Below are 15,906 nucleotides of genomic sequence, written 5' to 3' on the forward strand. Positions count from 1 at the left end.
GTGTGTGTGTGTGCGTGCGTGCGTGTGTGTAACACTAACGCGTGTCTGTGCCTCGGGCTGAAGTGCATCTCTTCTGCAGTCATGTGGTTTGAATCAGCAGCTTCAGCTAAGTTCACTCACACAGGCTCAGACACACAGATAGACAGACCACACACACACACACACACAGACACACACAGACACACACACAGGAAGATGAGCAGACACCAATCAGACGATCTTAAAGCTGCAGCCTTAAAAGACAGAAAAACAAGAAAGATAAAATCCTTAATGGCAGAAAGACTCAGTGTGTGTTGGTTGTTGGATTTCACACACCATCAACACACACTTTGAACACATCACAACATTAATATATGTCAATATTTTAACCTGCTTTTTTGTGTAAATTTACAGTTTATTTCACTATTTATTTTACCAACTTTCCCCCAAATGATCGATCTATTCATCTTTCTTTCTGCCTGCGAGATGTGACCCGTCATGTGTTTCCTGTGGATATGTCTCCTGTGCGTATTAATGCTATGTAATATATATATATATATATAATGTATAATCAGAAGCCGTGTCTGACTGAGTCTCGTGTTCTGCAGATCTGCTGGCGTCTCATTCGGCGCCGGGAAACCTGGACCAAAGCAAAACCGATGGAGGAAGCCGGGAAAACAGCACGTCGGGCTTCACCAAGGTGACTTCCTGTTTGTTACAGTAACACAAACACAAACAGTAACACAAACACAAACAGTAACACAAACACAAACCTGCACGGACGGAACATATGGTTGAATATATACAGTCACTGATCATCTTTATATACAGTCACTGATCATCTCAGTCACTATATACTCATCACACTGTTAACAGCTGAGTGGGAGGAGCTTTTGCCTGCTCCCGCCCCCTGCAGGCTGCAGGATGAACTACAGTCTCAGTATGATCATGTGGTTCCTCGTGTGTTTCAGGTCGATACGAGTTTCATGAGGAAGATTCCTCCCGGCGCCGAGGCCTCTAACGTCCTCGTGGGCGAAGTCGACTTCCTGCAGCGCCCGATCATTGCGTTTGTCCGCTTGTCTCCGGCGGTGCTGCTGACCAGCCTCACCGAGGTCCCGGTGCCAACCAGGTAAACACAGCAGCTGGTTCCGAGCCGATGTCTGAACGTCCTCATCGCGGACGCCGGGGTCAAAGGTCATCATGAGCCCGTCCGGCGCTGGCTCTTGATGACCTTTGACCCCTGATGATGAAACAATGATGAACGTATGTGTTGATTGACGTCCTCTGCTCAGGTTTCTCTTCCTGCTGCTCGGCCCGTTTGGAAAAGGTCCGCAGTACCACGAGATCGGACGCTCCATCGCCACGCTGATGACGGACGAGGTGAGAAGGCGGAGAAACGACTTCGACCACGAGATTCCAGACGTCTCTTTAACGCTCGATCTGTTTCTCTGTAGATTTTCCACGACGTCGCCTACAAAGCCAAGGACAGGAACGACCTGCTGTCAGGCATCGACGAGTTCCTGGACCAGGTGACCGTGCTGCCGCCTGGCGAATGGGACCCGAGCATCCGCATCGACCCCCCCAAGAGTGTCCCGTCTCAGGTGAGACCCCCGCCCCCCCCACACTGACCCACAGCGGCTCCTGCTGTTGAACAGAACGTCCAGCAGGTCTCTCCTCTGTCTGTCCTCTGTCCAACAGGAGAAGAGGAAGATGCCGATGCTTCCGAATGGCTCCGCCCACAGCTCTGACACAGCGAAGGAGGCGGAGCATCAGAGTGGACCAGAGCTGCAGAGGACGGGGAGGTTCGTCCACTTAACAGCTGATTGACAATATCCAGAAAATACTCTCCTGATGTTTATTCTAACTCGTTTCATAAATCTAATAAATGAACCTGTTTATTTTCTCAAGTTAAAATTAAAACTTGTTTCTTGCTTTTAACTCGTAACAGATTTGTCACTTTCAGGTTGAAGTCTCAGATTTTCTCAGATTTATATCATTAATTTAATATTTTGTTGACCAGACAAAATAAGACCGTACAGTTTTTTTTACTCGTACCAAACATTTAAACACTTGAACTAAAAAGTAACGTGTTAATCAAAAGACGTTTTCCCGCACTCGGCTGTTTCTTTTAAAGAAGCTGGTGATCATCACAAATCTGATTGTTATTCATTCTGAGGAGTTTTATCTTTTCATCTCGACCTGTTGTGATGGAGTTCCTCTTCCTGTCCTCAGGGTCTTCGGTGGTCTGGTGAACGACCTCCGGAGGAAAGCTCCGTTCCTGTGGAGCGACGCCCGGGACGCCCTCAGCCTGCAGTGTGTGGCGTCCGTGCTCTTCCTCTACTGCGCCTGCATGTCGCCCGTCATCACGTTCGGAGGTTTGCTGGGCGAAGCCACCGGAGGACAGATAGTAAGCAGCACTGATGGAGGACAGGAAACAGGAAACAGGATGTTCATATTTTCACAATAAAATCAGGCTAACGAGAGAGTTTCATCTCTGAATTTAAATCCATTTTTAAAATTCCTCATTTAGAAACATGAACATCTTCATCAAAAAAGCTGATGTCCTAAAATAAGATGTCTCTCTCTCTCTCTATGTCTCTCTCTCTCTCTCTCTCTCTCTCTCTCTCTCTCCCTCTCTCTCTCTTTCTGTCTGTCTCTCTGTCTGTCTCTCTGTCTCTCTCTCCCTCTCTCTTTCTCGCTCCTTCTCTTTCTGTCTCTCTCTCTCTCTCCCTCTCCCTCACCTCCTCTCTCTCTCTCTCTCCTCCTCTCTCTTTCTCTCCCTCACACTCCCTCTCTCTCTCCCCCCCTCCCTCTCTCTCTCTCTCTCGCTCCCTCTCTCTCTCTACTCCTCTCTCTTTCTCTCCCTCACACTCCCTCTCTCTCTCTCTCTCTCTCTCCCTCACACTCTCTCTGTCTCTCTGTCTCTCTCTCTCACTCGCTCTCTCTCTCTCCCTCTCGTTCTCTCTCTCTCACCTCCTCTCTCTCTCTCTCTTTCCCTCTCTCTCTCCTCCTCTCTCTTTCTCTCCCTCACACTCTCTCTCTCTCTCTCTCTCTCATCCTCTCTCCCTCACACTCTCTCTCTCTCTCCCCCCTCCTCTCTCTCTCTCTCTCTCCCCCCTCCTCTCTCTCTCTCTCTCTGGTAGAGTGCTATCGAGTCCCTGTTCGGGGCGTCTCTGACGGGCGTGGCCTACTCTCTGTTTGCTGGTCAGCCTCTCACCATCCTGGGAAGCACTGGTCCAGTTCTGGTCTTTGAGAAGATCCTCTTCAAGTTCTGCAGGTGAGTGGTTATGAATCCGACCAGCAGGGGGCGCTGTCCCCCGAGCATCAGTCAGTAATCACCGATCACCGAGTTCAGGTTTATTAGAGACCAGCTTATTAAATCATTTCATTTCAAGTCAGGTGTTCAGAATAAGAAGTGATGGATCAGAGACCAGCTTATTAAACCACATCAGCTGAAACAATAACTTCATATTCAGATTCTTTTCTGTCATGTTTCAGATCTTTTCTCCCACAATCCATCTGTCAGAAAATTCTTTCAGATTCTTTAGTATCTAAACTTTGGGCCGACACATTTTTATATATATTTGTCTGACGCACTTTTATTTGTCTTATTTATTGATTATTTCATTGCTTCTCAATCAGTGTTTTCAGTGATGACCCTGAACATGAGGAGCTTTATAACCGTGGTAAAGTTACAGTTGTTTTAGGATCAGCTGTTTCATTGGCTTCAGAGAAACGGTTCATTTGAGCTTTTTTTGTTTGACGATTAAAGATATTTTTTATGATGAAATGAATAATGAAATATCTTTTATAAGACTTATATAAAACCCTTTTTTGTTGAACCTTCTCAATTTTCGAGAAGATTCAGTCTTTAATATCAAATTAATGACGATTATTTCTGGGAAATCTTTGCTCATTAGACACTTTGACATTTAATTCTATTCAGGAAATCATTTAATTTAAAGAAAAACAGTCTTGGAGTTTGAAAGATTTATAGGCAGAATTTATTTGAACCAAGTTTTAATCAAAGTTCCGCATCGAAGATGATTGGACGACTGGATCTGGTTCCGTATCGACTCACTGGGGGAACAGCAGGAAGCCGCTGAAGGTGCTGTGGTGGTTACTGTTGTCCCAGATCTGAGTGTTCTGCCACAGCTTCATGGACAGCGTGTCTCCCTGCTCCAGCAGCAAGGTGGCGCCGTTGGACGCCGTGTCGCTGCCCTCGCCGGACGACTGCTCGTGGGCGATCAGCTGGATGGAGTCGCTGTTCTTGTAGAGCACTGCGCTCATGGGGAAGTCGGTGGGGCCGTTGGCGGTGAAGCGGACGTAGTAGACTCCACGAGTCGGGGCCGTGAACACACCTGGGAGAAAAGGAGAAGTTATAAACAGAAGTACGGCAGCTGAGGAGGGACAAAATAACCGGAGCACAAGAAAAACAAGACAGTTCTGTTGTTGTTGATATGAAATATATGAACACAAAAAACAAAGGGATCAGAAGGACGGAGACGGGAACCAACAGGAAGTTCTCACTGATTCACAAGAAACATTCTGTGAAACATGAACCTGGTCAAAGAAAATATCTAAAATAATAATATAATTTCAAAGCTCTTTCGATAGGGACGGATGAAATATGAAATAGCTTTGTGTACTCAAACAGGCGGATTGTTCTGTTGCACTAAATGTTTTATGGACAGTTCAAATTCTTCTCATCTAAAAGAATTTCTCTGAAACCACAACTTGTTTATTTGCCTCCTGAGCAAAGACGTCTGAAATATTAATCATGAGAATTATCTGTTCATCACTTCTCTGAATCCAACCTGAACTTAGCCAATGGCAAAGAAGATATGTTGAACACAGCAGCAATTCCCTTGTTTTTGAAGCTGTGTTGTTAAAACACATATAAATGTAAAGTTGTGTTGGCAGTAACACGTTGTGTGAGTTTGTGTTCACTGACCGGTCTCAGAGTCGTACGCTTGTCCGATGTTGGTCAGGACGTCTTTGTAGATGAGCGTCCTGCGTCCGGACGTCGTCTTCTGAAGACCGTTTCCTCCCAGAGAAACTGCAAACGCCACCTTTGGTACTTCTGAAGAAACAATCATGTTTTTCCTGTTATGGATATTTATTTAAGACAACGTTTTTTGAAAAAATATCCCCATATATTTATGTTTGTGTGCTATAGAAGATGAAAAGTGAATGTGGACTGTGGTGTAATATGAGAAGAGTCGACCTCTCGCAGCCTTCAGCTCCTGCTCGGTGGCCTCCAGTCGCTCTCTGATGCCTGAACACAAACACTCTCATCAGTGGAGCAAAGAGGATACATTCATTTTATTCTTTTGCTTTTAAATCTCTTTTACTTATGAAAAAAATAATCTGTTAAAATATCAAATATATAGAAGCATGTGGATCTCAGTCAGAAAATTGACTTTTGAGATTTAAGACCAAGGAAACACTCTAACGACGTTACAGCAACTAAAGGCAAAACAATAATCTGTCTTCATATCACATCATGAAGTTGCACAGTGAAGAAAAGGAAAAGAGGAGAACAGGATTTACAGCTGATCAAGAACATATTCACTGTGAGTGGATCCTCTGATGCATCAGAATCAGCAGGATATTAAATATTCAAGATGCAATTAAGCAAAAGCATGGAGGAGAATGAGTGAAATAACCGATGAGGACCGACAGTGAACAGCGAGTCCTACCTGAGGTTTCAGCCTGAAGCTGTTTCAGTGAAGCCTGGAAGGTTTTCAGCTGGTCTTCAGCGCCCTCTGCTGGTGGACTGTCCTCCCTGCAAACACGCAGAAGAGAAGGAAGTCCATCTTAGTCTGTGGTTAATGTTGCTGCTGGAAACGTAAATGTCCTGGTGATACACAGAACTCTGGATAATGTGAGAAAGAGCCGGTAACGTAGTGTGGAGTGTAAAACAAAAACTGTCATAATGATGAAAAGGTCCCACATGCAGAAGAAGGTTTCAGGCTTTTGGTCATAAGAGCTGAATCTGAATCTGACCCACTGGACCTTTAACGGCAGTCTGAAACCTGGGAGGTCTGACATCGAGTCTGGAACCTGAAACGATTCTGTTGGGCTCGTTAAACTGATATTAAATTTGATAACCTGACCCTGGGTGAATACTGGGTGTGTAGGACTTGTTGCTCGTGTGATGGTGGTGGTCGCTGTGTGTGCGTCCTCACATGGAGAACAGCAGGAAGCCGCTGAAGGTGCTGTGGTGGTTACTGTTGTCCCAGATCTGAGTGTTGTGCCACAGCACCAGCTTCAGCGTGTCTCCCTGCTCCAGCAGCAAGGTGGCGCCGTTGGACGCCGTGTCGCTGCCCTCGCCGGACGACTGCTCGTGGGCGATCAGCTGGATGGAGTCGCTGTTCTTGTAGAGCACTGCGCTCATGGGGAAGTCGGTGGGGGCGTTGGCGGTGAAGCGGACGTAGTAGACTCCACGAATCGGGGCCGTGAACTCACCTGGAAGAGGAGATTAAGAGTATTTCAGACCAGTGTGTTAAGGTCAAGTTGATTTAAGCAAAAATGTCAATGTTTCTTCCTGCGTCTGGATGGCGTGGAGGCTTTGATCCCTTGTAGACGCAGACAGGAAGGTTGACTCTGGAGTCTCACCTGTGGCTGGGCTGTAGGCCCCGCCCACGTTGGTCAGCACGTCGGTGTACAGGAGGTCCTTGTTGCCGGAGGTCGTCTTCACGAGACCGTTTCCTCCCAGCGACGCAGCGAAGGCGACTTTAGGGGTTTCTGTTCAACAGAAAAGGTTGATTTTGAATATGTATAACTGCATCAGGTCTTCAGCTCATGATGTGATCAATCCAACTTTTATTGTTTTTGACTGTTTATATCATGACATGTTAAAATGTCCATCACAAGTAACGACAAAGCTCAAATAAAAAACGTTTTGCAATGGAAAATAAAAGCTAGTAATTGGTTGTTGCATAGTTTTTCCTTTCAGAAATGACATAAATAAATTGACCAATTGATTAATCATTTCCGTATTTAAACATTTAATAAATGCTGAATTTCGGTCCCTCCAGGGGGCGCTAAAGACGTCTACAGAGGCAGAAGTAAATCTTAACCTTTGACATTTCTCACCTCGGATTCTCTTCATCTCCTGCTCAGCCGTGTCCAGACGATCACTCATCACTGTTATCGTAAGAAGCAGCATTAAAACACACGAAGAAGAGTCACATGCTTCAGACTTCCTGCTAAAGATCAGGACCAGAATCCAGGAGGTGGACTCATGGAATAAGCTTTGGTGTCTGGTTATGACAAACTTAGTTTGAAAAACTAGTGGAAAAGATGAAGCAAATTAAAAAGCAAGTACTGTCAGTGCAAGGAGAAAAATGTGAGGTGCAAATTTGAAATTATATTTTAAAAAATGTATTTAATTTAACGTAGATAATGATTTTATTTCAAAACTCTTTGTAATATCTAAATATGTGCTGTAGGTTATAGATTGTACAAAAGATTTAGCAAATTATAGAAACTGAGGATTATTATTATTCCATCATTTCATATCGATTGACCAACGTAGATGTCGATACTAAAGAGTAAGTATCAAGAAAACATGATCTCTGATCTGAATATTAAGTTTCTCTGTTTGTAGCGAATCTGAAAAGTGAGACGGACCAATAGAAACATAGATTTTAGTAAATTCCCGTCGGACTGCTCGTGTTGGTTCATGTTGGTTCGTTCAGGAGACGGGTCTCACCCTGTCTCTCGGCCTTCAGCTCCTCCAGGGCGACCCGCACCTTCTTCAGCTCGGCCATGCTGTCGACCGGCTGAGCCGAGCCGGACCAGGCCAGGACCAGGACCAGGACCAGGGTAGAGACCGGAGCAAACATGTTACCTGTTGGATTCAAGCTGCAGCAGAGACGGGACGAGTCTTATAGGGACGCATGTCCCCAGACTGAGCAGAGTCCATGTTGACTCAGTGATGGGGAGACCTCTGATATAACTGACAGGAGGTCGCTGACCTTTGACACTGAAGATCCAAGAAACTGTCAACAGCTGCACATAAAGAGGATCAGTGACTATAAAGATGATTAGTGACTGTATATAAAGATGATCAGTGACTGTATATAAAGATGATCAGTGACTGTATATAAAGATGATTAGTGACTGTATATAAAGATGATCAGTGACTGTATATAAACATGTTTACATGAACTATGAACATGTGAGTGATCAGACTCCTCTGAACTCGAGCTCGTCTGGTAGAACTTTGTTCTGTGGCCACTGATTGGTGAAGTATTGATCAGGTCTGTGTTCTGCTCTCTGATTGGTTACTTCATCAGTCGGGGTTCTCTTATCTGCAGCTCAACATGAAGCTGGAGTTTGAAAGTAGGTCATTGTGATGTAATCATGTGACTGATGCTCCTCCTGTCTCCTGCTGTGTCCTCAGTGACTACGACCTGTCCTACCTGTCCCTGAGGACCAGCATCGGCCTGTGGACGGCCTTCCTGTGCCTGCTGCTGGTCGCCACCGACGCCAGCGCTCTGGTCCGTTACATCACTCGCTTCACCGAGGAGGCGTTCGCTTCCCTCATCTGCATCATCTTCATCTACGAGGCTCTGGAGAAGCTGTTCCACCTGGCGCACGAGTTCCCTGTCAACATGGACCTGCAGCTGGACAACCTCAGCCTCTACACGTGAGACAGATCAGAGGTCAAAGATCAAAGTGTCCTCACGGTTCTCCAAGATGTCTCCACAAATAATAGAGATGATCAGATCAATATTCTGCTTCATACGACCAGTGACGTCATGACATCATCATGCGTTAGATTATTACAAGATAAAGTCAACATTGGTTGATTGGGGGGAATATGAATATTATTGCCTTATATTATTACACCTACTGTAATTGTTGTCATAACAACCAGTGTGACAGTGATTAAACTATATGTATAATATATATATATAAAAACTAAAGCTCTTTGTGTCTGTGGCAGGTGTCGTTGTTCTCGACCCGTCAACGTCTCTGCTGACGTCCAGAAGGTCTGGAGCCGCGAGAACTTCAGCTCCGAGAACGTCCAGTGGGAGGAGCTGAGCGTGAAGGTGCAGGAAGACACACACACACATACACACACACACACACATACACACACACACACACACACACACACACTGTAGTTTAAGATGACACATCTTCATTTACATGAAGCTAAAGTATCTCAGATACGAACGCTGCCATCTTGTGTTGCTGACGTCATTTGGGATTCTGTGCAGATCGTGGCGTCATGGTAACAAGGTCCCGCCCATTCATATGCCTGACAGATCTTGAGTCAGCTGTCAATCATGACATCTTAGCTTGTTTTTATATTAAATAGATAATTAAATCCAAAGTGATCATAACCACGTGAACAAACCTCAGTGAGATAAGAACGACCTGACAGAAACCATCTTGGTCCATGTCCCATCTGTTAACATGGAGTTTATGACCAATACTGCAGCCAGCCTCCAGGGGGCGATCGTGACGCTTCAGTTTTGGAAGCCGTCATGTCGTCGATTTTAATAAACTGTTTATATTTGTATCTATTTCCTTTTAACATACTTGGTGTAATCACAGCAGCAGCATCTAGTGGACGTTAGAGGAACTGCAGCTCCTGACTCCTCCCCCCTCTGTCTCCAGGCCTGTGTGGGTTTCCACGGCGACTTCGTCGGCTCGGGCTGCGGTCGTCACGGTCCCTTCGTCCCCGACGTCCTCTTCTGGTCCATCATCCTCTTCTTCACCACCTTCCTCCTCTCGTCTTTCCTCAAGCAGTTCAAGACCGAGACGTACTTCCCCACCAAGGTCAGCAGGTCAGCTGACCCTGACCCTGACCCCACACACACACACACACACACACACACACACACACACACTGTGTTTGTCTCTAAACTGAATCAGCAGCTAGAAACCTGTCGAGGATGTTTCCCGTGTTTTCAGGTTCGATCGACCATCAGCGACTTTGCCGTCTTCCTGACCATCACGATCATGGTGCTGGTGGATTATCTGGTTGGAATTCCTTCGCCGAAGCTCAACGTGCCCGACCGCTTCGAGGTGACGCCGGCTCCACGCCACTCTGCTTCCATCACAGCAGCATCTTGTTTGTCATGTTGCTCAGTTTATTCACATTAAACTGATGTGAAATATGAAGCATGAGCATAAAGTTAGTTTATCATCAGGTTTTTAATCAGAGATTCTGTTTCCTGATGTCGAGCAGCTGGAAAGTCACGGATTAGTAGGGGGGGGAATTGGCAAAAATGTGACGATTCTGCAAGTATTGCGATTCGATTCTGCGATATATTGCGATTCATGTCCCCCATATTATTCAAAAGCGTTACAAAAAATGAGGAAAATAAGACTGTTCAACTCACTTCAAATGTCACATTTAATTCTGTGAACAACATTGTCTTCTACACATTAACTGAAGTGTAAAAACTTTGTCCTTGAACATTCGGGACACAGGACCTTTGTAATTATTTTCTGAATAGGAGACCTCTCACATGAACGCTGAGCTCCCAGCACATAACTTACAATTATTTAAATACAGTAACATCAAGCAGACATAATAGAGTAACATAAACCTGAGAATAATCATATAAATAAGAGTAACCTAGAGCTTCAATCAAATTGAGAAATTTAAACAAATGTGTTCTACTAGAGTCCAGTCCAGTTGCTGCAAGGTCATGACCCAAAATGTTAAATTCATTTGGGAATATTGGCATTTTTGTTCAGAAAAAGCAGTTGGTCAACCTGCTCAGATGTTAAAGTTCCTCTGGAACGTCATGCTTTTCCAGCCAGGGGCTTTTACATATATAAATGTAAATAAAGTATTAAAAAAAAAATATTGCAATACTTTGTGCTACAGTATCGATATAATCGCGGGAGCAAAATATCACGATACTGAACAGAACTGATTTTTTCCCTTCACCACCAGTGATTATCAGCGTTCAGATTCTAGAGTCTTATCTATTTATCTATTTAGTTATTATCCCATTCTATATATATGTATAATATTCTCCCGATCATTTCACTGAGTTCTCTGTGTATGGATGAATTGGTGGAAGACACTGACAGGGAGACGTTCCTCCTCTGGTTTGTTTCCTGCTCTTTGTCTCGTTCAGCCCACGTCGGCCGCTCGCGGCTGGCTGATCTCGCCGCTGGGACCGAACCCCCGGTGGACGCTCCTGGCTGCCGCCGTGCCCGCCCTGCTCTGCACCATCCTCATCTTCATGGACCAGCAGATCACCGCCGTCATCGTTAACAGGAAGGAGAACAAGCTGAAGGTCAGGGCGAGCGAGGGACAGACTGACAGGTATCTCTGTGATAGGCCCCTCCCCCCTCCTGAACGTGTGCTCTGTGGTTGCAGAAAGGCTGTGGCTATCACCTGGACCTGATGGTGGTGGCGGTGATGCTGGGCGTGTGCTCCGTCATGGGCCTGCCGTGGTTCGTGGCGGCGACCGTGCTCTCCATCTCTCACGTCAACAGCCTGAAGCTGGAGTCGGCGTGCGCGGCGCCCGGCGAGCAGCCCAAGTTCCTCGGCATCCGAGAGCAGAGAGTCACCGGCTTCATGATCTTTGTCCTGATGGGCTGCTCCGTCTTCATGACCTCCGCCCTCAAGGTACCCACCACCCGTCGCCCTCGTCGGGGGGGGGTTGCACCCTGGCGTGGGAAAACTATTCTAAAATATGTGATTCTATTGTTTACACATGTGTTCCTCCTCCTCAGCTCATCCCGATGCCGGTGCTGTACGGCGTCTTCCTCTACATGGGCGTGTCCTCGCTCAAAGGCATCCAGGTCACTTCCTGTTTGTTTGTCCCCCAGCAGCTGTGTCGCTGTTTGGTTTTGTGTGTTTATTTTGTGTTTCCGTCTGCAGCTGTTCGACCGGATCAAGCTGTTCGGCATGCCGGCCAAACACCAGCCGGACCTGATCTACCTGCGCTACGTGCCGCTGTGGAAGGTCCACGTCTTCACCGCGGTGCAGCTGTCCTGCCTCATCGTGCTCTGGACCATCAAGGCCTCGGCCGCCGCCGTCATCTTCCCCATGATGGTGAGTCACACGCCGCCGCTGTTTGTTTGTTATCATCGATCGAACTCAGCGACTGGTCTCCTCTGGTCGGAAGGTTCTGGCGCTGGTGTTCATCAGGAAGCTTCTGGATTTCTTCTTCACCAAGAGAGAGCTGAGCTGGCTGGACGACCTGATCCCAGAGAGCAAGAAGAAGAGGATGGACGACAAGAAGAAGAAGGAGAAGGAGGTGAGACGCTGAACCCAAACTGTCTCTGCCTCAGGTTCCTGGCTGACACTGACTCTGTTTCCCAGGAGGCTCAGCGGCGGCTGGAGGAGGCGGACCACGACCTCCCGTACCACACAGATGATCTAAAGTTCAAAAACCTTAAAGGACGGTGAGTCGATCACAGATCACACTGAACCTGGTGAGCACAGAGCCTGGGCAGCAGAGAGTCATGTGTGTGTGTGTGTCTGTGTGTGTGTGTGTGTGTGTGTGTGTGTCTGCAGAGTGGACCCGTCAGAGGTGAACATCTCCCATGAAATGGCCAAAAGCGGCATTTGGAAATCAGTTTCCATGAACTCCGACAGCAAAGGTCTGAAACGCTGCCACAGGTAAAACATCCTCCTCACTGTGATTGGTCGACTCATGACATCTGTAAACTGACTGTTTACGTGATGGTCACAAAGTTACAACATGTCACCATCAGATTTACAATCGCTTTTCACGTGGTTGGGTCACGTTTCATGTGGTTGCTAGGGGGTTGAAGGTGGTTGCTAGGGGGTGAAAGGTGGTTGCTAGGGGGTCGAAGTTGGTTTCTAGGGGGTTAAAGGTGGTTGCTAGGGGGGTTGAAGGTGGTTGCTAGGGGTTGAAGGTGGTTGCTAGGGGTTGAAGGTGGTTGCTTGGGGGTTGAAGGTGGTTGCTAGGGGTTGAAGGTGGTTACTAGGTGGTTGAAGGTGGTTGCTAGGTGGTTGAAGGTGGTTGCTAGGGGGTTGAAGGAGGTTGCCAGGGGGTTGAAGGTGGCTGCTAGGGGGTTGAAGGTGGTTGCTAGGGGGTTGAAGGAGGTTGCTAGTGGTCAAAGGTGGTTGCTAGGGGGTTGCTAGGGGTTCAAAGGTGGTTGCTAGGGGTTGAAGGTGGTTGCTAGGGGGTTGAAGGTGGTTGAAGGAGGTTGCTAGGGGTCAAAGGTGGTTGCTAGGGGGTCAAAGGTGGTTGCTAGGGGTCAAAGATGTTGCTAGGGGGTTGAAGGTGGTTGCTAGGGGTTCGAAGGTGGTTGCTAGAGGGTTGAAGGTGGTTGCTAGGGGGTTGAAGGTGGTTGCTAGGGGGTCGAAGGAGGTTGCTAGTGATCAAAGGTGGTTGCTAGGGGTTCGAAGGTGGTTGCTAGGGGTTGAAGGTGGTTGCTAGGGGGTTGAAGGTGGTTGCTAGGGGGTTGAAGGTGGTTGAAGGAGGTTGCTAGGGGTCAAAGGTGGTTGCTAGGGGGTCGAAGGTGGTTGCTAGGGGGTGAAAGGTGGTTGCTAGGGGGTCGAAGTTGGTTTCTAGGGGGTTAAAGGTGGTTGCTAGGGGGGTTGAAGGTGGTTGCTAGGGGTTGAAGGTGGTTGCTAGGGGTTGAAGGTGGTTGCTAGGGGGTTGAAGGTGGTTGCTAGGGGTTGAAGGTGGTTACTAGGTGGTTGAAGGTGGTTGCTAGGTGGTTGAAGGTGGTTGCTAGGGGGTTGAAGGAGGTTGCCAGGGGGTTGAAGGTGGTTGCTAGGGGGTTGAAGGTGGTTGCTAGGGGGTTGAAGGAGGTTGCTAGGGGTCAAAGGTGGTTGCTAGAGGGTTGAAGGTGGTTGCTAGAGGGTTGAAGGTGGTTGCTAGGAGGTTGAAGGTGGTTGCTACGGGGTCGAAGGAGGTTGCTAGGGGGTCGAAGGAGGTTGCTAGTGGTCAAAGGTGGTTGCTAGGGGGTTGCTAGGGGTTCAAAGGTGGTTGCTAGGGGTTGAAGGTGGTTGCTAGGGGGTTGAAGGTGGTTGCTAGGGGGTTGAAGGTGGTTGAAGGAGGTTGCTAGGGGTCAAAGGTGGTTGCTAGGGGGTCGAAGGTGGTTGCTAGGGGTCGAAGATGTTGCTAGGGGGTTGAAGGTGGTTGCTAGGGGTTCGAAGGTGGTTGCTAGAGGGTTGAAGGTGGTTGCTAGGGGGTTGAAGGTGGTTGCTAGGGGGTCAAAGGAGGTTGCTAGTGATCAAAGGTGGTTGCTAGGGGGTTGCTAGGGGTTCGAAGGTGGTTGCTAGGGGTTGAAGGTGGTTGCTAGGGGGTTGAAGGTGGTTGCTAGGGGGTTGAAGGTGGTTGAAGGAGGTTGCTAGGGGTCAAAGGTGGTTGCTAGGGGTTCGAAGGTGGTTGCTAGAGGGTTGAAGGTGGTTGCTAGGGGGTTGAAGGTGGTTGCTAGGGGGTCGAAGGAGGTTGCTAGTGATCAAAGGTGGTTGCTAGGGGGTTGCTAGGGGTTCGAAGGTGGTTGCTAGGGGTTGAAGGTGGTTGCTAGGGGGTTGAAGGTGGTTGCTAGGGGTCAAAGGTGGTTGCTAGGGGGTCGAAGGGGGTTGCTAGGGGGTCGAAGGTGGTTGCTAGGGGGTCGAAGGGGATTGCTAGGTGAAGGCTGCTGTTCTAATGCAGGAGTCGTAGTCATGACAATGATCATGTGATCACTGGTTGTTGTTTTCAGTCTGGAGAAGTTTCCGAGCGTCCAGATAAACGTGGAGAACGAGGACGGACGACGAGTTGTGGACGCAGAGACGTCCCTATGATCACCTGACGCCCTGCACCACCAGGTGGCGCCACCGATCGGGAGTGGCTGCCGTTAATAATGGGACTCATCTGACTTCTCTTAGCCGAGGTGAAAGGTCACTAGAGGACCAATCAGGCTCCTCCTCCTCTTATCCGGTGATTTCTCTGACGAAAGTGAACATTTTATTTTCTCATCGTTTTATGGTGAATCCTGGAGACTCCGCCCCCTGGGAGCAAATCCACCACATATGGAAATGACCTCATGTTCCTTGGGTGGTTCACTGCTGCGCTGTCATTGGCTGCTGGAGCTTGGACCTGATTGGATGCTGATTTTTTTTCCAGACTCATGAAAACAGCTGAAGTTAATTTTTATGATGTAAGTTCTGTGTTTGTGCTTTAATGAAGCAGCTCCACCTCCACCACTCCGTCATTAAATCATCATGGTTTAAACTGTGTGTGTGTGTGTGTGTGTGTGTGTGTGTGTGTGTGTGTGTGTGTGTGTGTGTGTGTGTGTGTGTGTGTGTGTGTGTGTGTGTGTGTGTGTGTGTGTGTGTGTGTGTGTGTGTGTGTGTGTGTGTGTGTGTGTGTCTGAATGATGTCACAGTAGATGTCATAAAAGGAGTAATAAAATCATTTTGGTCACAAACAGTCTAAAGTTTTAAACAATTTAATGTACAAACTGAAAGCACACGTAGAGTTTAGAAAGACGACCTCAGCTGTCAATCATGACGTTTTTATATCAAATAACTGATTCAAACCAAACTGATCAGAAACGTAAACAAACATCAGAGTCAGAACGAGCTGAAACCACAGAAACATCTTTACAAACATTTATTTAATGTTTACTTTGATTTCTTAGTTTTGTTCATGTCCCACCTGCTAACATGGAGGAGGTTTATAAGCTATACTGCAGCCAGCCACCAGGGGGCGATGCAGATGTTTTGGCTTCACTTTTGGGAGCTGACATGTCGGCCATCTTTGTTTTATTTGGTGGGATCAGTGTCTTCACAGTTTTTTATTTACAAACTGAATTGATCTGTTTTCGACTGAAACGTTTCAGAATAAACCAGAAAATCATTTAATCAAATAGAAAAAACACATGATGAACATGAACCAATAATAATTCAGATAGATATGATGATGTCACTAGCATAAGAGTTAACAAATTAAAGCCCTTTGGATCCTGGAT

The 15,906-nt window shown here is 47.2% G+C and overlaps 2 protein-coding genes across 2 annotated transcripts in view; one reads left to right on the forward strand and one right to left on the reverse strand.

Moving 5' to 3' along the window:
• The window catches only part of LOC133014796 (sodium bicarbonate cotransporter 3-like), a 25,365-nt gene extending 10,171 nt beyond the window's left edge, over positions 1 to 15,194 (forward strand). Inside the window, exons 7-25 of the mRNA XM_061082061.1 lie at positions 588 to 679; positions 951 to 1,108; positions 1,272 to 1,359; positions 1,434 to 1,580; positions 1,678 to 1,781; positions 2,212 to 2,386; positions 3,123 to 3,256; positions 8,393 to 8,638; positions 8,939 to 9,044; positions 9,619 to 9,780; positions 9,916 to 10,029; positions 11,097 to 11,258; positions 11,342 to 11,593; positions 11,701 to 11,769; positions 11,849 to 12,022; positions 12,096 to 12,227; positions 12,293 to 12,375; positions 12,488 to 12,592; positions 14,656 to 15,194. Coding sequence (XP_060938044.1) covers positions 588 to 679; positions 951 to 1,108; positions 1,272 to 1,359; positions 1,434 to 1,580; positions 1,678 to 1,781; positions 2,212 to 2,386; positions 3,123 to 3,256; positions 8,393 to 8,638; positions 8,939 to 9,044; positions 9,619 to 9,780; positions 9,916 to 10,029; positions 11,097 to 11,258; positions 11,342 to 11,593; positions 11,701 to 11,769; positions 11,849 to 12,022; positions 12,096 to 12,227; positions 12,293 to 12,375; positions 12,488 to 12,592; positions 14,656 to 14,737 — 2,585 coding nt within the window. The 3' untranslated portion in view covers positions 14,738 to 15,194. The remainder of the gene's footprint in view (positions 1 to 587; positions 680 to 950; positions 1,109 to 1,271; positions 1,360 to 1,433; positions 1,581 to 1,677; positions 1,782 to 2,211; positions 2,387 to 3,122; positions 3,257 to 8,392; positions 8,639 to 8,938; positions 9,045 to 9,618; positions 9,781 to 9,915; positions 10,030 to 11,096; positions 11,259 to 11,341; positions 11,594 to 11,700; positions 11,770 to 11,848; positions 12,023 to 12,095; positions 12,228 to 12,292; positions 12,376 to 12,487; positions 12,593 to 14,655) is intronic.
• LOC133014798 (complement C1q tumor necrosis factor-related protein 4-like) lies at positions 3,961 to 7,871 on the reverse strand. The gene is made up of 8 exons (XM_061082063.1): positions 7,700 to 7,871; positions 7,081 to 7,131; positions 6,601 to 6,729; positions 6,171 to 6,450; positions 5,682 to 5,767; positions 5,207 to 5,257; positions 4,934 to 5,062; positions 3,961 to 4,340 (listed from the first exon to the last, which is right to left on the reverse strand). Exons 1-8 carry the CDS (start codon positions 7,830 to 7,832, stop codon positions 4,057 to 4,059), a joined length of 1,143 nt encoding a protein of 380 aa, XP_060938046.1. The 5' UTR covers positions 7,833 to 7,871; the 3' UTR covers positions 3,961 to 4,056.
• Positions 15,195 to 15,906: the final 712 nt, after the last annotated feature.

The sequence above is a fragment of the Limanda limanda genome, chromosome 11 (assembly GCF_963576545.1).
Source record: "Limanda limanda chromosome 11, fLimLim1.1, whole genome shotgun sequence".
NCBI classification, from domain to species: Eukaryota; Metazoa; Chordata; class Actinopteri; order Pleuronectiformes; family Pleuronectidae; genus Limanda; species Limanda limanda.